This window comes from Capricornis sumatraensis, chromosome 2 (genome assembly GCF_032405125.1).
Source record: "Capricornis sumatraensis isolate serow.1 chromosome 2, serow.2, whole genome shotgun sequence".
NCBI lineage: Eukaryota > Metazoa > Chordata > Mammalia > Artiodactyla > Bovidae > Capricornis > Capricornis sumatraensis.
This window is the reverse complement of record NC_091070.1, coordinates 206,573,318-206,592,221: the sequence shown is the minus strand read 5'-3', so window position 1 is coordinate 206,592,221 and position 18,904 is coordinate 206,573,318. Positions and strand designations below refer to the sequence as shown.

Below are 18,904 nucleotides of genomic sequence, written 5' to 3'. Positions count from 1 at the left end.
TTTCCTTTAAAAAGGCTCTTCTCCTGGCTACATCTGTCTCGTTCTTCAGATCGCAGCTCAAAGTCATTCTTTCATATCTAGATTATGTCTACATGTATGTCCCATCTCAGTGACCCCGAACTCCAAAAGTAATGGAAGGACGGCAGTGGACAGGAACTTCTGGTCAGTTGTTGCCAGGCTGTTGCCAGGGCGGCTGTTGAGGAGGCCGCGGAGGGGAGGAGCGTCCAGAGTTCCAATGACGGAATCCAGCGGGCGCCCGAGTCGCCCCGGAGTACGTCACCACGCGCGGTCGGCCGGGGGCGGGGCCAGGTTTGAGTCACGTGGCTTGGTTGCCTACGCGCTGCTGGGCCGTGGGAAGATGGCGGACGGAAAGGGAGACGCCGCCGCCACCGCCGGGGCTGGGGCTGAGGCTCCGGTGGGAGCCGGAGCCGGAGACGGAACCGAGACTGAGTCCATGGCTCGGGGCCATAGTCCCGCATCTCCGGCGCCGGTAGCCTCCGGATTGCGACCCTGTCTGTGGCAGCTGGAGACAGAACTGAGGGAGCAGGAGGTGTCGGAGGTCTCATCTTTGAACTACTGTCGGAGCTTCTGCCAGGTGAGGGGCGGACTGGCTGGCTGAGGGCGGCGGGGCGGGGAAGCCAGGGGAAGAGGCCCCGGATCCGTTGCTGCTGCCGGGGCTGGACTGAAAGGCGCCACCTCCGTGTCTTGCCGCGCCCCCGGGGCCGGGAAGGCCCAGTTCGAAAGCCCAACCGCTGGCCCCCCTCCGCCAAGTGCCCGACTTTGGCCACCGCCAGGAAGGGTTGCGCTGGGTCAGACTGAGAGCTGGGAGGGCGCCGGCGGCTCCCTGGAAGGGCCGTGCCCTGTCGTCGTTGCCTGTCCCCCAGCCGGGTGGTTGGAGCGCCATTGCCTCTTGAAAGATTGATTGCTCGTTTCTGCCAGGAGATCCTTTTTTGAGTGCAGATCTCCAAATTGGAATGCCTGGATTTTCCTAAATAATTCGGAGATATATGTTGGGGCCAGAGACTTATCTTTGGAGTCAGCGTCTTTTGGGCCCCTGAAAGGTATGACAGTTGGCTTTGAAAGGCGTCTAGGGCTTTCTGTTTAGGGATGGTGGAGCTGGTTGGTTGTTTGGTTTTGGCTGCCTTTTGGGGAGGGGGGGAGGGGGTATTAAAGCGGTTCTTTCTCTTTTTCTATGTTCTTTGGAGAATTGTGCTGCCAGAAATGAGGCTCTTAATTCTTGCAATGGTTATTCGGGTCTTTGAGTAGAAGAGGATTGGGAAAGATGTGGAGTGTGGTCTGTTTTGGCAGTTCTATGACCATTTCTGTGCCATAGTGGGTCCTAACCTATGATTATATATTTCTTAGTATGCTGAGTTTTCTTTCCATGATCACGTCGCGAATTTTCTTTGTAAATTTGAAGATGTACCATGATTATTTCTTCGTCTTCTTGTTCTAATCAGCTTTTGGAACCGCCCCTCTGCTTCTCACCTGGTGCACCTTAAAGAATGCAAAATAATCGTAGTGTTTTGGCACTTGGGCTTTTAATGAGTAGTTGAGCGTGCAGAATAAATTGCGGTGTTCCAGAGTTATTATTTTGAGGGACAATTTGCTCTGTTGGTCCGGAGGAGGATCAAAAATTGACTTGATTGATTGCTTTTCTCCCTCCTCTTTGCTGAGCCAGAAGCACTTTCTCTTGAATGGATTTTGTCCTTGCTAATGAATCTTTTCCATACATTGTATCACTCCAGTTTGTCTACAACCTGCAGCCTTTACCCTGAACTGTGAAGTACTAAGGCGTCCTCTGCATTTTCACTCTCAATGAACATTCTTACTATACAAATTTACAAACTTTTACTGACTCCATAGGATGGTGCCAGACATTTTGCCAAGTGCTGAGGAAACATGAATCAGACAGCATTTACCCTTGATGAGTTTACCATTTGGAGGAGGTAGTAGAAATAACAGTATTGCCGATGCAGTTTTGGTGATGATGGAAGAGGATACTTGTACAAAGGGGGGCGGGGCTCATGGGACATCTTACGGGAAGACAGTCAACTAGTAAAAATAAATGTAAAAGTTAACTGCAGACTGTAATGCATATCAATACTTAGAAGTAACTGGGAGAGGCCAATTTAGATGGAGTGGCCGGAGAAGGCCCTGTGCCTGAAGGGTTGAAAATGAGTCTTGTTAAGTATTGGGAAAGGAGGTGGCATTGTAGTGTTAATGGTGGAGATGAGAAGGAAAACAGTGCTTTGGGAGAAGAGGGAACTAATTGGACCAGGATTAGTGAGGAGGAGAGCAGAATTGTTGGTTTGGGATAAGCCTTCTAAGCTTTCGTAGTTTTCTTGGAAGGATAGCAGGAATGGATATAACCAATCAAATTGAAGCTTGTCAGAGAATAACACACACAAACACACACACACACACATACAGAGCTTTAAGCCTAGTACTGGCGGGTTCGATTTTGACTGATTTTTAATGTATTGTCTTTGCAACACTTAGATGTGAGGGCACAGAAGAATTTTTAAGAGAAAATATTTTTGTAATTTTTTTTTTTAGTGAATTCTTTTTTTAATCTGAAGTTTTCCCAAAACAGTTTTTTACACTAATAAAATAAAAGTATCAGTGACAATATGCAGTAATAGAAAGCACATTGGATTGGGAGTTATTTGGGTCTTAATTGTGACTCTACCACTTACTAGCTAATAACCTTGGGCAAAATGTGACTGTGAGATTATGTTTTGTTTTCTGACCTTTATCTGCTTGTAATGCTTTATACAAATAGAGCAGAAAGTTTATCTTCCACTCTTCACAATATTTGTCACATTATTTTGGCACATTTTTCCGCATAGCCCAAAGGACACTTAGGGTGTCCTTTCTTATCAGATACAGATTTTTTTTTTAAATTTTATGATGAAGTAGGAATAATTTCACCATCCAAATTTGGTTGAATAGCGTTTGGTTTCACATTGGAAAGGCAGAGTCAGAGTTTTTCACCTACTGACTGTGTGTGTGCCTGACACTGCACTCAGTGCAGGAAATAGGGACCTGTCCTGCAGGGAGTACCTAAGGAATGTGTAAAGAGAAGTAGTGATGTTATATTATCATAAAGGCCTCATCTATGCTCTCGGGGATGCTTAACTGCCACAAAAGGTATTTTTATCATGGGTTTAATAGGCTGGGACCATATTCCCTCTAGCTTTTGCAGTACTTAAAAGAATGGCTCTGTCTTTGGAATTGCACCAAATCAAGAAATAAACTAGCATATGAAAGGATAAAGAAGCTTGTTTCATTCTGGGCATGTTTTCAATTTTCAGAAGTTTGTAAAGATGATCAAAATGAAACTTCATAAGTAACAGTTACTAACAAAATGATCTTTAGATGAAGTCGTAGTCAGTGAAAATTTGTATTCAGTGACTATTGGATGTGGATTTTTCTTTCCCCCCTCGTCCGTTCCTTTTCTAAAAACATTGCCTGCCAGACATTGCGGATAAAATTAACTCTAGAAAACAGTCTTTCTTTGTTCTGCTGAAAAATTGATGATATCCTCTCAGGTTCTTACTATGTTTTGGGAACCCAGACTCCTGAAGTTTTCCAACTGGTTGGTGTATTTGTAACACAGATTTTGAAGACTTTACAGTAGACTTCATTACAAAATTGACATTATTGAGTGAATGATTATACTTTGAGAGTATCGGCACAGTAGCTTTATGAGTAATCCTTGTTTATGAGACACTTCCAGTTTTGGACTAACAGTGACTTTGTGGATTTTTAAATGTTAACTCGGTGAGTATTGAATATATTTCAGTTTTCCCTAGATTAGTGATTGGGTCCAAAGGCCTAAGTCAGATTGTCATTCTATACCATCTTTACCATTTAAACTAGCTGTGTGACCTTGGGTCATGTTAATTTTCTTTAAACCGAAGTTTCTCATTTGTAAATGTGATAATAGTACTTATTGTTCTCTATGTAAATACATTGTTGTGTGGACTAGATAAAACAATCTCTATAAAAAGCCAGTGGCTTTGAAACTGAGTTATCCTGATTTCTTGGGATGAAAAGTCATAACAGCCTTGCCCCCAGCTTAATTTTTAGCTCTTAAGTAGCCAGTCCCACCACCCCAGTTCTAGTCTTATTCAGAATTACTGTACTTGGATACCATGGACCAAGTATGGGATCTCAGTTACTCTGTGGCTAAAATTGTGCCTACAAGTTTTCAGGTGCATTATTTTGGAAAGGTGATCTTAATTGTCATTGGATTCATCAAGATGCAAAACACATATTAGGCCTTCAGTAAATATTTCCCAGGTGACTGATCTACAAAGGATGGCATTACTACTTTAACAAGAACACAGTTCATCAAGCATTTTCATTGTGCTGTGAAAAGTGAAAGTCCCTTGGTTCTTTCCAACTCTTTGGGACCCTATGGACTATACAGTCCATGGAATTCTCCAGGCCAGAATACTGGAGTGGTTAGCCTTTCCCTTTACCAGCTAAATCACAGGGGAAGCCTAAAAATACTGGAATGGGTAGCCTATCCCTTCCCATTGGATCTTCCCGACCCAGGAATCAAACCAGTGTCTCCTGCGTTGCAGGCGGTTCTTTACCAACTGAGCCATCAGGGAAGCCCCTTCATTGTGCTTTCCATCCTTTCTCACATTTTCTGCATGGCTGACACTCCTTCTTTAGGGCCCTGTGCAAATGTCACCTTATCTGTGATGCTTTCTTTGATTTTAATAGATTTCCTTTTAGTTGTTTGCTTTCTTTTGACACTTTGCATATACCTGTTGTTCAGTTGCGTCCAACTATTTGCAACCCCCAGACTGCAGCACACCAGGCTTTCCTGTCCTTTACCATCTCCCGGAGTTTGCTCAAACTCAGGTCCATTAAGTCAGTGATGCCATCCAACCATCTCGTCCTCTGTCGTTCCCTTCTCCTCCTCCCTTCTATCTTTCCCACCATCCAGGTCTTTTCTAATGAGTTGGCTCTTTGTATCAGGTGGCCAAAGTATTGGAGCTGCAGCTTCAGCATCAGTCCTTCCAATGAATATTCACGGTTGATTTCCTTTAGAATTGACTGGTTTGACCTCCTTGCAGTCCAAGGGACTATCCCCAACACCACAGTTTGAGAGCATCAGTTCTGCGCTGAGCCTTCTTTATGGTCTAGCTCTCACATCCGTATATGACTACTGGAAAAACCATAGCTTTGACTAGACAGATTTTTGTCAGCAAAGTAATGTCTCTGCTTTTTAATGTGCTATCTAGGTTCGTCTTAGCTTTTCTTCCAAGGAGCAAGTGTCTTTATTTCGTGGCTGCAGTTACCATCTGCAGTGATTTTGGAGCCCAAAAAAATAAAGTCTGTCACTGTTTCCTTTGTTTCCCCATCTATTTGCCATGAAGTGATGGGACCAGATGCCATGATCTTAGTTTTTCGAATGTTGAGTTTTAAGCCAGCTTTTCCACTCTCTTCTTTTTACCTTCATCAATAAGCTCTTTAGTTCCTCTTCACTTTCTGCCATAAGGGTGGTGTCATCAGCATATCTGAGGTTATTGATATTTCTCCCAGCAATCTTGATTCTGGCTTGCATATACCTATTTGGTTTTAACTCTTTTTCTTGTTGTCATGGTCTTAGTTCAGGCTTCATAATGTCCTTTTGCAGCTCTTCACTAATCTTCCTTGCCTTCCAAGTGACCTTATCTACAGTCCATTTTGGTGTTCCTTCTAAATTATAAACATGATCTTGTTGGTCACTTTATTCACTAAAATTCTTCCTTTTTTTTCTTTTTTTTTTTGCCCCAAAGGGAAGATAAAATTCACACTTATTAACCTGGCAAGGAAAGCTTTTTAGGATCTGGACTGTTTCACCCCTTACACCCAACTCACTCTCTCTTTTTTTTTTTTTGTCTATCTTCACCCCAGTGTTCATCTCTCAGTCTGCTTGATTAATCCCAGGGTCCTCCCTTAACTCATCTGCTTATCTATCCTTGAATACCTGGCTCAAGTAAGAAGCTTTTTCAAACATTTTCTGATTTCATTAGATAGAATGAGGTGCCTCTTCCACTGAGAATATGTACTCCAGTAGCATCTTGTACATCAGCATGGTACCTGAATTTTTTTCCCATGTTTATTTCTTGTATTGACTAGTAAGCCAACAAATCTTTGTTTTATTCTTAGTACCTAGAAATTAATACAGTGCCTGGCCCACAGAACTAATATGTTGAATAAATTTTGTAGGAACACCTAATGTAAAATTTGGTATGTTAAAAGGCAGCTTTACCATAGGAAATTACTGTGAAGAAACAGGATAGGCGATTTTGGTCATTTCTTAGAGACATTACTTGTCAATTTGGCTTACATTCATATTAAGGTACACATTTACATGTGTGAAATGAGGGCTAGAGTTGATGGAGAGGGGCAAATAGGCGACATTATGTAGTACTGAGAAAGATGCTAGGGCTTCCCAGATGGCTTAGTGGTAAAGTATCTACCCACCAATGCAGGAGACTCAGGAGACTCGGGTTCGATCCCTGGGTTAGGAAGATCCCTTGAATTATGAAACGGTAACCCATTCTGGTATTCTTGCCTGGAAAATCCCATGGACAGAGGAGCTTGGCGGGCTGCAGTCCATGGGGTCGCAGTGGGTCGCAGAGAGTCAGACAGGACTGAGCGCACATGACTTGGAGATGCTGAGATAGCAAGGATCAGTCTTCCAAACTCCTTGAGGTTGGTGGCCATGAAGACTCGTGAGCAATATCTTTTTATTTTTGCTTCTTTCAGTTATTTAGTTTAAAGGGTTTTTATTAAATGCATTAGCTTTCCTTCTTGTGCTGCCTTCTCTTGGGAGAAATCTATATAGGAACTAGAGAACAGTTAATTATAATCACAAAAGCTAGTTTTTCAGTGCATATAACCAAAACATTATTGTAAATGTGATCTGTGAAGCAGTGGGAGCTTTGGGTGCTGTCATTTACGGTAGCCTCTAGTGACTTCTGTGCCTACCAGTGGATCATGCTCTTTTGAACCACGTTAGTAAAAAATCTAAATAGAAAATGTCACTTATTTCAAGATTGCAGAGGCATACGCAGACCAAAAAATATTTGTTTTCATTCTGTTCTAGACACCTGACACGTGTCCCAGAGGTCTCCCTTGACTGTCTTATCTGAAGCAGCTCATCTCCATCTTTTTTTGACTCCTTAACACTCCTTTATAGTTCTTTTAATCACTGACTACTGTTTGATATGTCTCTTTGTCTGTATGCCCGCCTGGAATGTAAGCAGCATGAGGGTGTTGATTGTTTTGTTTACCCCTACCCATATTAGTCCCTGGCTTTTAATAGCTACTCAGTCAGTATTTGTTGATCCCTTGTCTCCTTCCTTCCATAAATCCTTGACTAGATGTCTTGAGAATAACAAGTGAGTTTTAACCTATCTTAATCAAGAAATAAGAACTTTATTTGTCAAGAAGGTCATGCTGCTTCCAGTAGGGATCAGGTCTTACTGTTCTTGTATTTTGATTAACTAAAAGTAGAATCTCGTTTTATTTACATTTTCTAAGTACTTCCCCTGGTTTCTTATATTCCACAAACATTTAAAGTAATGAATTTTTCAGCAAGGTTTATTTAGATTGAAGTGTTTATTTTGGATATGATTGACACCATATTAGAAAACCCGAACATAGATTGCAAGTTGATATAAAAAAATAGATTCCTGAAACTTCCATTGCTGACATAAGCCAACATGGAAACCATGTGAAAAAATAGATATTTAATTTATTGAGCATCTTTCTGTGTGTCAGGCACTTGGGTAAGTGGTGGTATTTTCCTTTTACAGATAGAAAACTGAGACTCAAGGAAATTATGTAACTTTCCCAAGATCACACAGCTGTGGTGAAGTCTGGCTCCAGAGCCTATGCTGTTTTTTTTTTAATCAGCATTTCCTAAATTATGTTTGCTCCATGAAATACATGTATTCATAAACACTTCTTGAAATAAGGATTCTGTATTCATGTAAGTTGGGATGATGTTTGGAGAAATGCTTTTTTTAAAAAATATAAGACACGTTGTGACTCCTAGAAAGACATTTAAGTTTTGCTATGATAAGGGTGTCTATAAAACATTTTGCCATGTTCTAAACCTTGTATCAGCCCCCAAATCACATGTTTTGCTTTCATTATAGTAAAGCAAATCACTATGGTGAATAGTTGATTGCTTTATGTTTCTGCACACCACTGAGTTTTGATTTCTTGGTTTCAGCCTAAATGACTGTGAGCTTTTTATAAAAAAATTTCCCTCCAAAGTTTTTGCAGTTTTTAGATTATACTTATTGTCCCAAATAAACAATATTTTAATGTATTATAACTTGTTGGAAATTGAGAATGAATTGCATTTCAGACATATTTTGAGTTCAGGTTTATTCATCTAGGTTTTCCTGTATTTCTGCAACACAGCTAGCTTGGAAACTATTAATACTGATGTATTTATCTGTTTCTCCTCACTTTTGTGCTATACTGATTTCTCAATGTGTTTTTTGAGGCCTTTTCTTGTCCTTTTGAGGGGGGATCTAGTAGCTGATTGTGCTGACATTTATTTGGTTTTAAAGTATTTTTACTCCCAAAGAGATAACCCGAGTGTGCCACATTAGCCAGAACAGTAATGCCTTTTAATATGGACACTTATAAGAATTATTACCAAGTATGACAGAATAAGTGACTTAGCTTGGGAATTGTATTTTTATGATAAATGATTGTATAAAATAGGTGTATTTTAATTAGATTTCATTTTCTTTTTTCATGTGTATATATATTTATATATATATTTAAGGTATATAAGATATCTTAAGGTAATAGAACTGAATACTTATTTTTTGTTTTTTGTGACTGATGCATGCTCTTTCTAGAAGTTTAAGACAAGACATATAAATGCATAAAGCAAAAAGTGAAAGTACCATGCAGTCTCACTGTTTAACTCATAAACACATTCTAATTGTAAAAAATTAGAATGTAAAAGAAGAGAAAGTAAAGATGAAAGCTATCATATACTCTATATTTCAGTGCTACATTTTCTTTAGATAACAGTTTGGGAATTAAGAGTTACAGTACATTAAAATGTTTTTCATTTTCATCATTCATTCATATACTTACAGAATTTTTCTGTATGATATGTACTGTCTTTAAAAAATAGTGTCAAGTTTATATACTAAAACTTGCTTATTTCATTTAATGTAGATATCTTTTGAATTGTGCAGGTGGCAAAACCATCAACACTTTAAAAAATTTTATTTATTTATTTGACTGTGCTGAGTCTTAGTTGTGACACTTGATATCTTTAGTTGTAGCATGTGGGATCTCGTTCCCTGACCAGGGATCGAACCCAGGCCCCCTGCGTTGGAATGTGGAGTCTTAGCCACTGGACCACCAGGGAAGTCCCAACAGTCTTAATCGAAAACTTTTTTTTAACTATGAAAGCAGTGCTCATGGCAGAGTATATAAAGGTACAGAAAAGTTTATGGGAAAAGTAAAAGCCCTCTTCTGCCTTCAGTTCCTCCAGTCACTTGGCAGAGAAGTTAACAGTGCCTCATGTGTTTTCAAAAATGAAAATATGCACTCTTCTAAATTTGCATTTTAATTTACTATATTGAGGACAATTTTTTGTATCAGTATACCACAATTAAGTCATTTGTGTTCTTTTTTGTTGTTATCACAAATATTGAAGTGAAGAACCTTAAGCACTAAGCACCAGTTATTTAAATCCATATCATGAATTTCTAGAGTTGAAATCACAATACTGGACTAAAGAGAATGTTTTTTAAAATTTTGATAGACACTGGCCTTGCCATTTCTGATACTGCTGAACTTATTAATATTTGCCCATCTGGTTATGGCAGATAATTGCTATTACACTATTAAATTAACAACATTTGTGTATTTTTTCAAGTGTATTAGGTATTTACTTTTTCCCCCTGTGAGATTTGTCTTTACTTTTTAAACATACCGCTATTTGAAAATGTTATCAGTTAAAAGTCATTAAAATTTGATTGTGTCTGGTCATTCAGTGTGACCTTGTAACCTTAGGATTCCATGCTGTTTGAGGTTCTCAAGAAGCAGAACACACTGTAGAGTTAGTTGTGGGCTCTCCTGAGGCCGTTGGAATGTATGATACAATTTAGTGATTTTTATGAGAGATTGGTCAGTGTACTCATTTCCAACAAACATTTATTGATCGTTCCTATTTTGGGGAGATTTGGGAATGTTTAGAGAGACTAATTCATAGCTGAATAAATGGAAAGACCCTTGTGCTTTTGATTAGCTTTTTTCTCTGTGTTGTTATCTTTATACATTTTTAAATAAAGTTTCACTGAATGGACGTGTTACCTTGAGCCAAATCAGTTTGTTATGGGGCTTCAAATTGCTACTTAAATGAGATGACCTTTTAGATGTGATTCTCCTTCAAAAGTAAATAATTCTAGTGGGAAACATTTGCCAAGGATTATTTTCTAAGTCGTCTCCAAACATTTGCCTTGTGCATCCTTACTGAAATAAATGAATATTAAAATTTTTAATGCAATACCAATATATAAAGAACTAGCAAACACAGAAGTATAAAAAGGGTGAGGTTTTAACAACTAATTTAAATAAAAGTTTCAATATTGGACTTCCCTGGTGGTGCTTGTATAAGAATGCACCTGCCAGTGCAGGGGACACAGGTTTGATCCCTGATCTGGGAAGATTTCACATGCCGAGGAGCAAGTAAGCCCGTGTACCCCAACTATTGAACCTAGACTCTAGAGCTTTCAAGCCACAACTGCTGAGGCTGTGTGCCACAGCTGCCAAAGCCTGCACACCTAGAGCCTGTACTCTGAAGCAGGAGAAGCCACCCCAGTGAAAAGTCCACGTACCACAACAGAGAACAGCCCTTTGCTCGCTACAACTAGAGAAACCTCACATGCAGCAACAAAGACATAGTGCAACTGAAAAAAAGTTTCAGTATTATATTTCTGCCCCTTGATGAGTTATCATTTATCCCTCTAGGGTAAATGGCCATCCCAGTGGAAGCTACTCTACTAATTTGAGCTGAAATTGTTTACATTCGTTGTTATGCTCACTATCCTTATTTGGCTCTTCCTTCATAGTGAAATCTTGACTTTGATGTTTAAAGGCCTTGGTAAATGAGAATGTTAAACCTAAGACAGATTATCCCATGAGGTTCTAACAGTAAGTATGGGTAAAACATCATGTTTGGTCAGTCATGTTTTATCGTCTAATGAAATGGAGAACATACACAGGAACGTACATTTGAAGTAAAGAGGTTTCATTTTAAGTCCTTATTCTGATCCTCTCGTGACCTTATCTTTGCTGTGCCTCTGTATTCCTGTCTATAAAATAGGGAGTAATTAAAAAGTTCCAGATGCTGGGAAAGATTGAGGACAGTCATATCACTACATAATTACTGGAAAAACCATAGCTTTGACTATACAAACCTTTGTCTGCAAAGTGATGCCTCTGCTTTTAAATACCCTGTCTAGGTTTGTCATAGCTTTCCTTCCCAGGAGCAGGCGTCTTTTAATTTCATGGCTGAAGTCACCATCCACAGTGATTTTGGAGCCAAGAAAATAAAATCTGACACGGTTTCCACTTTTTCCTCATCTATTTGCCATGAAGTGATGCAGTGAGAATTTGAAATTAAATCTCCTTAGTTTGAATTTGTTTTGGTATATAGGCATATTAATCAAAGATATGTATCTGAAAAGCTGTCTTAATCAAACTTCAAAAATAAGTTGTCAATTATATTTAAAATGAGTAGCCAACAAGGACTTGCTGTACAGCACAGGGAATTCTGCTCAGTTTATGTGGCAGCCTGGATAGGAGGGGAGTTTGAGGGAGGATGGGTACATCTATATGCATGGCTGAGTCTCTTTGGTGTCTACCTGAAACTATCACAATATTGCTAATCTGTGATACTTCAATATAAAATAAAATACGTGCTACGTACTACTCAGGGTTCTGGTCTACAGTGAGCTTATTGTCTAGTGGTGAAGATAAATATTAAACATTTTTTCCTATTGCATTTGCTTATTGTTAGAGTAGAGCAGTAGTCAGTGTTTGGTAGTCATATGTATTTATCCACCTTCCAACTAGTTAGGGTTACATAACGTGACTCAGAGGTTAAAGTGTCTGCCTGCAATGTGGGAGACCTGGGTTCGATCCCTGGGTTGGGAAGATCCCCTGGAGAAGGAAATGGCAACCCACTCCGGTATTCTTGCCTGGAGAATCCCATGGACAGAGAAGCCCGGTGGGCTACAGTCCACGGGGTCGCAAAGAGTCGGACACAACTGAGCGACTTAACTTTCATTTTCCAACTAGTTGTCCTTAGGTAACAGGAATGTAAGTAAAACAATTCCCTTGCCTAACTATTATGTAGTAATTTAAAACATAAATGTTTTTGAGTAAACAACATTATCTCTTCTTCGAGTTGGTGTAGACTATAAAGAGATGAATATCCATGCCACTTTTCTATAATCAGCTTCATTGCCAAGCTAAAAATTTGAAGCAAGTGTATGATTAAGAAGAGAAAAAACCCCACTAATTTAAGGGAAAGCAGGAATGCCAGAAATCCATCTTGAAATGGATGAGGGCTATTTTATTTTGGGTTTGAAAATGCCCAAGAAACAAGTACCCGTTGAACATCCCAGAGCCATAAAATGTTTGAGCTCAGGAGATTATTACAAAGAATCAGAAAGCTTTTGTTTACGTATATAAGGTGTACATACCAAGACATACCAAATTGTATTTATCAGAGTTATTTGGCCGTAGAAAGTAGGAATAGAGTTAGATGGAACACAGGCATGATCTTTTCTTTATTGCATACAGAACTTTCAAGTAGCAGGATTATGTGTGAATTTTCCTTTTTGGTGTATTTCAGTATTTTTTTTTCAAATTTAAACAGGCAAAAAGGGGTACTCTTTCTACCCCCTTCTGATGTCTATGTCAGAAGCTTTCTCTGTCTCCTTTACACTTTAATAAAACTTAAAAAAAACAGGCAAAAAGATAGTGCTGTATGTATTGATATGAAAGGTTATCCAGAATGTGTTGTTTTTTATAAAAACTGTTAGAAAACTAATATAATGTTTTATAAAGCAGTGATATATGAAAACAGTTTGAAACACAGTTACTAAAGTGTTATCATTTATTGCATTTCAGTGAAGAGTAAGTGGAACATTCCCTTTGTATTTCTTGTGTTTTTGTATGGTTTGTACTTATATTATCATTTTATATTAATTTTCATTTTATCATCTGTTGTTTCAGTACTTGTCTTTGCTTTTTTCCCTTGTTAGATCCTGTTTTCTGGCCCTCATGCCTTTGACTTGCTTTACTGCCCTATTTGGGGTGTGAGTTACTCTTCAGTAGTTCCTGAGGAGGTTTCCCCTCTCTTTTGGGTTAGTTAGGCTGGGTATAGGAATCTAGGTTGAAAATTAGTTTGCTCAAAACTTTGAAGGATATGCTACTTTCCCAAACAAATATTTCCAACATACAAGTAGTAAAGTGCATACATAATGCTAAAATGAACACAACCTCAGAAATAATTGAAGCTACCTGTGTATGCTGTGTCAGAGATTGCCTACTTCCCACCATCATCCTGGTTTTGCTATTTAATCTTTCTCTGGCATCTCTTAACTTTGTATTTGTGAATTTTAATATAATGTGTAGTATTATTTCTTACGTTTTCCAACTTTGCTTAAATGATGTACTATATAACACTAGTGGTAAAGAACTCACCTGCCAATGCAGGAGATGTAAGAGATGTGGGTTTGGTCCCTGGATTGGGAAGATCCCCTAGAGGAGGACATGGCAACCAACTAGTATTCTTGGCCTGGAGAATCCCATGGACAGAGGAACCTAGCAGGCTACAGTCCATAGGGTCACAAAGAGTCATACTGAAGTGACTTAGCACGAAGGCATGCACATGCATTCTTCTGAAGCTTTTTGAAGTTATCTAGTTTTCTAGAAGTTATCTAGCTTCAGAAAGCTTCTAGCTTTCTGAAGTTATCTAGTTACATGTATACTTTTTGGTATATATAGTTTTGATAACATCCATTTTTTGATACATTGATGCTATGTAGTATTTCATTATGTAAACACATCACAGTTCATTCTTTTATTAATGGATTTGGAGGTATTTACATTAACTGCTGGGGTAGACATCTTTTCTTTGTATATTTATATGTGGATGCAAGAATTTCTTTCAGGGTATATGCTTTGAGTGGAATTCCTGGGTTCATATATAGGCCTATCTTCAACTATAATAAATACTGCCAAGTTATTCTCCACAGTGTTTGTAGCAGTTTATGCAGTTATCAGTGTTTGAAAGTTACTATTGCCCTGTATTCTTGCCGATACTTGGTGTCGTCAGTTTAATTTTAGCCATTCTGGTGGGTGGACTGTGCCATCTTATTGTGGGTTTTTGTTTTTGTTTTTCTGATGTGGAGAGTTGCTTATCTTTTTGGTTACATTTATTGCTATTCAGATTTCCTCTTTTGCGAGTTATCTTTTCCCATTTTCTGCTCATTTTTCATTTGGGTTGTCTTTTTCTTAACAGGTTTTATGAAAGTATATGCTAGACCTGAATTCTTTGTTGGTCATTACTTCAGAATTATATTTTTTTCAGTTTATCTTTTCACTTTTTGTATTAACTTTATGTGCAGAATTTTTACATTTTATTGCACTGAAAATAGTAAATCTGACAATTAAAATGTAAAATTTATTGAAATTTTTTTTATGGTTTTATACATTTTGTGGACCATTGTCTTTTCTTAAAAATAGCTTTATTAAGGTATAATTGACATACAATAAATCTCTCATATTTAAAACTTGATAAGCTTTGGGATATTTTTATACCCATGAAACCACAGTCAAAATAATGAATATACCCATCACTCCTAGAACTTTCTACTCCCATTGTATTTCCTCTTTCTTACTTTCCTTCAATAATAACTTTTTATCCTCACTCAGTTATGCTGCTTTCTATATAGATTAGATTATAGATTACATTACATTTTTAGAATTTTACATAAAAAACCTATACAGTCTCTTTTTGTTTTTTTTTTCAGCCAGTATAATTATTTTGAAATTCTTTTATGTTGTATATATTAGTAGTTAATTCCTTTTATTGCTGAGTATTCTTTGTATGGCTTTATCATGATTTGTTTGTCCATTCACCTGTTGGCCATTCAGCTTGTTTCCAGCTTTTGGCGAATACAAACAAAGCTGTTGTGAACATTCATGTATAAGTCTTTGTGTGAACAAATGCTTTCTCTTTCTCTTGGGTAAATGAATGGCTGGATCACATGTCAGGTTTTTCAAAGTAGTATCGTTTTACATTCCTAACAATAATGTATGAGAGTTCTAGTTTTCCACTTCCTGATCAACACATGGCGTAGCCAGTCTTTTTATTATAGTTTTAGACATCCTAAAATTAGTGGCAGCTCATTGTGGTTCTTTATTTGTATTTCCCTAGTGACTTTTGTTGCGTATCTTTTCACCTGCTTATTTACCAACCATATATCTTCTTTGGAAATGTATCTTTTCAACTCCTTTACTGACTTTAAAAAATTGGATTGTTTTCATATTGTTGAGTTTCGAGAGGAGTGTGTGTGTGTTTCTGGACCCAAGCCCTTTATTTAATATATTCTTTTTTTTGCCTTTTTAAATGTGGCTTAGATGGCAAAGGGTAGACAGATTGGAGGTGGTGATTTGTATCACCTTTAAGTTACATACATTCTGTCACTGGTTCACTTGGTATCTCTGGAGGGAACACCCTTGACTGTGATACAGATTCTATTGTGCTGAGGGTGGGCATGAAGAGATCTGCTTAGGGAGAGCAGATCATGACAAGGATGAACTGAGGCAGAACAACATAGTGTCAGCCACACATTGTGGACAGAACTGTTGGTAAACTCAAACAAGACACTATCAAGAACTTCAAGGAAAAACTAGGTGAGACATTAACAGGAAAGAGAAGGCCTACATTACTAGATGGCCCCAGGAGCAGCCAAGCCATGGCTTGTTGGCATGTATTTCCCTAGGCTGTGGCTTGTCTTTTTACTCTCTTAACAGTGTCTTTTGGAGAAGGCCATGGCAACCCACTCCAGTACTCTTGCCTGGAAAATCCCGTGGGCGGAGGAGCCTGCAGTCCATGGGGTCGTGAAGAGTCGGACATGCAGTCCCATAGGGTGCAGTCCATGGGGTCGTGAAGAGTCGGACACGACTGAGCGACTGAAATGGCAAACCACTTCAGCGTTCTTGCCTGGAGAATCCCAGGGACCACGGAGCCTGGTGGGCTGCTGTCTATGGGGTCGCAGAGTCAGACATGACTGAAGCGACTTAGCAGCAGCAGCAGCAGCAGCAGCACCAGTGTCTTTTGAAGAACACATGTTCTTAATTTTGACAAAATTCAGTTTATCAACTTGTTCTTTTATTGATGATAGTTTTCATGTTATGTCTGAGAAATCTGCCTAACCTAAGAGCACAAAGATGTTCTGTGTTCTCTTCTGTAAATGTTACTTTCTTAGGTTTTACATTTAGATCTATGATCCATTTGGAGTTACTTTTTGTATGTTGTGTGAGCGATGGATGGAAGTTTTTTTAAAAAAAATATGAGCATCTAAATGTCCCAGCAGCATTTGTTGAAAAGACTGCTTTCCCACTGAATTGAGAAATCTCCTTTGCACTTGGCTGAAAATCAATTAGCCATATGTATGTAGGTCTATTTCAGGACTTTATTCTGTTCCATTGTTCTATTTGTATACCTTGATGCCATTACCACACTCTGTGTTGCTTTTTTCAAACAGAAAATATAATATTATGAAAGTATATTGCACACATACAAGCAGTAGAATGGTGGTTGCCAGGGGGTGGAGGGAAGGAGGGCCGAGGAGTTACTGTTTAATGGGTTCAGTTTCAGTTTTGTAAGATGAAACAAGTTGTATGGATGGATGTTGGTGGTGGTAGCACAGCAGTGTAAATATACTTAATATCATAGAACTGTTTGCTTAAAAATGATCAAGATGGTAAATTTTGTTAGTGTGTTTTGCCACAGGTTTTTTGTTTGTTTGGTTGGTTTTTAAGCTATATTGCACAGTGTCTGGTGCAAAATGAGTACTCAGTCATTTCAGTTGAATGTTTTAAAAAAAAATCAAGACCCACTGTTAGCTGGCAAATTGACTCCCCAACTGAAAGGCATTTTTATTTAACTATTTTACATAGCTGCCTCAGAATTTTAATCCTCCTGAGTGATAAAACTCAGATTTTAAAATTTTCATATTCAAGAAGTATCCTAGGTCTCTTTAGTAGTAGTGACTTACTAAAACAGAAATGGGAAATATTTGAACTTATCCTCCTCTCTTTCCCCACCTTCCTGTTCATGCTCACCCACTTCTGTTTCTTGAAAATTGCACTTCTTAAATCTCAAGACATAAAGTTAACTTTTTTGGGTATTTTTTTACATTGTGGTAAAGTATGCATAATATAAAATTTGCCATTTTAGCTATTGTTACGCATACACTTCTGTGGCATTAAATATATTATGTTGTTATGCATCCATCACCACTATTCATCTCCAGAACATTTTCATCGTCTCAAACTGAACCCCTGAACTCATCAGATGCTAATTTCCCATTCCTCCGTTTTTTGCCTCTGGTAACCACCATTCTATACTTTTTGTCTATGAATTTGACATAAGTGGAAACATATGTCACTTTGTGGCTTGCTTATTTCGCTTAGCGTAATGACTTTAAGATTTATTGACTTGTAGCATGTGTCAAGTCTCCCTTTTAAGGCTGAATAATATTCCATTGTGTTTATATGCTACAATTTGTTCATCTATCCCTTGATGTAGTCTTGGATTGCTTCCACCTATTGTAAATAATGCTGCTATGAACATGGGTACAAATAGCTCTCCAAATCTGTACTTTCAGTTCTTTTGGGTATATATTCAGAAGCGAAATTACTGGATCATATGGTAATTCAGTTTAATTTTTGGAGAAACAACCATACATTTTGCACAGTGGCTGCACCATTTTACATTCCCATCAACAATGCACAGGGGTCCCAAATTTTCCACATCTTTACAAACAATTGTTATTCTGTTTGATCTTTTCAGGTGCTTATTGGCCACTTCTGTATCTTCTTTGGAGAAGTCTAAGTCCTTTGCCTATTATTGTTGGGTTTTTTTGATGTTGTGTTTTAAAACTTCTTTATATATACTGGATATTAATCCTTTAACAGGTATATGATTTGGCAGATATTTTCACCTGTTCTGCAGGTTTTCTTTTTACCACAAGGATAGTGTCCAGCTCTCAGGATAGACAAGTTTTTATTTTGATATAGTTCAGTTTATATATTTTTACTTCTGTTACATAATGCTGTGGTATCATATCTAAGAAATGATTTCCAAATCCAATATCATGAAGCTTTTGCCCATTGTTTTCTTCTAAGAGTTTTATGATTTTAGCTCTTAGATCTATTTTTTTCTGTTTTTAAATTTGAAGTATAGTTGATTTACAGTATGTGTTAGTTTCAGGTGTACAGCAGAATTATTCAGTTACTTTTTTTTTTCAGATTGTTTTCCATTATAGGTTATTGCAAGATATTGCATATAGGTCTCTGTGTAATACAGTAACTCCTTCTTGCTTATCTGTTTTATGTGAAGCAGTTTGTATCTATTAATCCCATAGTACTCCTAATTTATCGCCCACCTCCCCCTTTAGTAACCATAAATTTATTTTCTGTGTCTGTGAGTCTGTTTTTTGTATATAGATTCATTTGTAGTATTTTTTAGATTCCATGTATAGGTGATATCGTAAGGTATTTGTGTTTTTCTATCTGATTGACTTCATTTAGTATGATATTCTCT

The 18,904-nt window shown here is 38.1% G+C and overlaps 1 protein-coding gene across 1 annotated transcript in view; it reads left to right on the top strand.

The window, feature by feature from the left end:
* Positions 1 to 358: 358 nt before the first annotated feature.
* Positions 359 to 18,904, top strand: part of RLF (RLF zinc finger) — an 84,752-nt gene continuing 66,206 nt past the window's right edge. The window contains exon 1 of the mRNA XM_068964631.1: positions 359 to 595. Within this exon, the coding sequence (XP_068820732.1) occupies positions 359 to 595 (237 nt within the window). The remainder of the gene's footprint in view (positions 596 to 18,904) is intronic.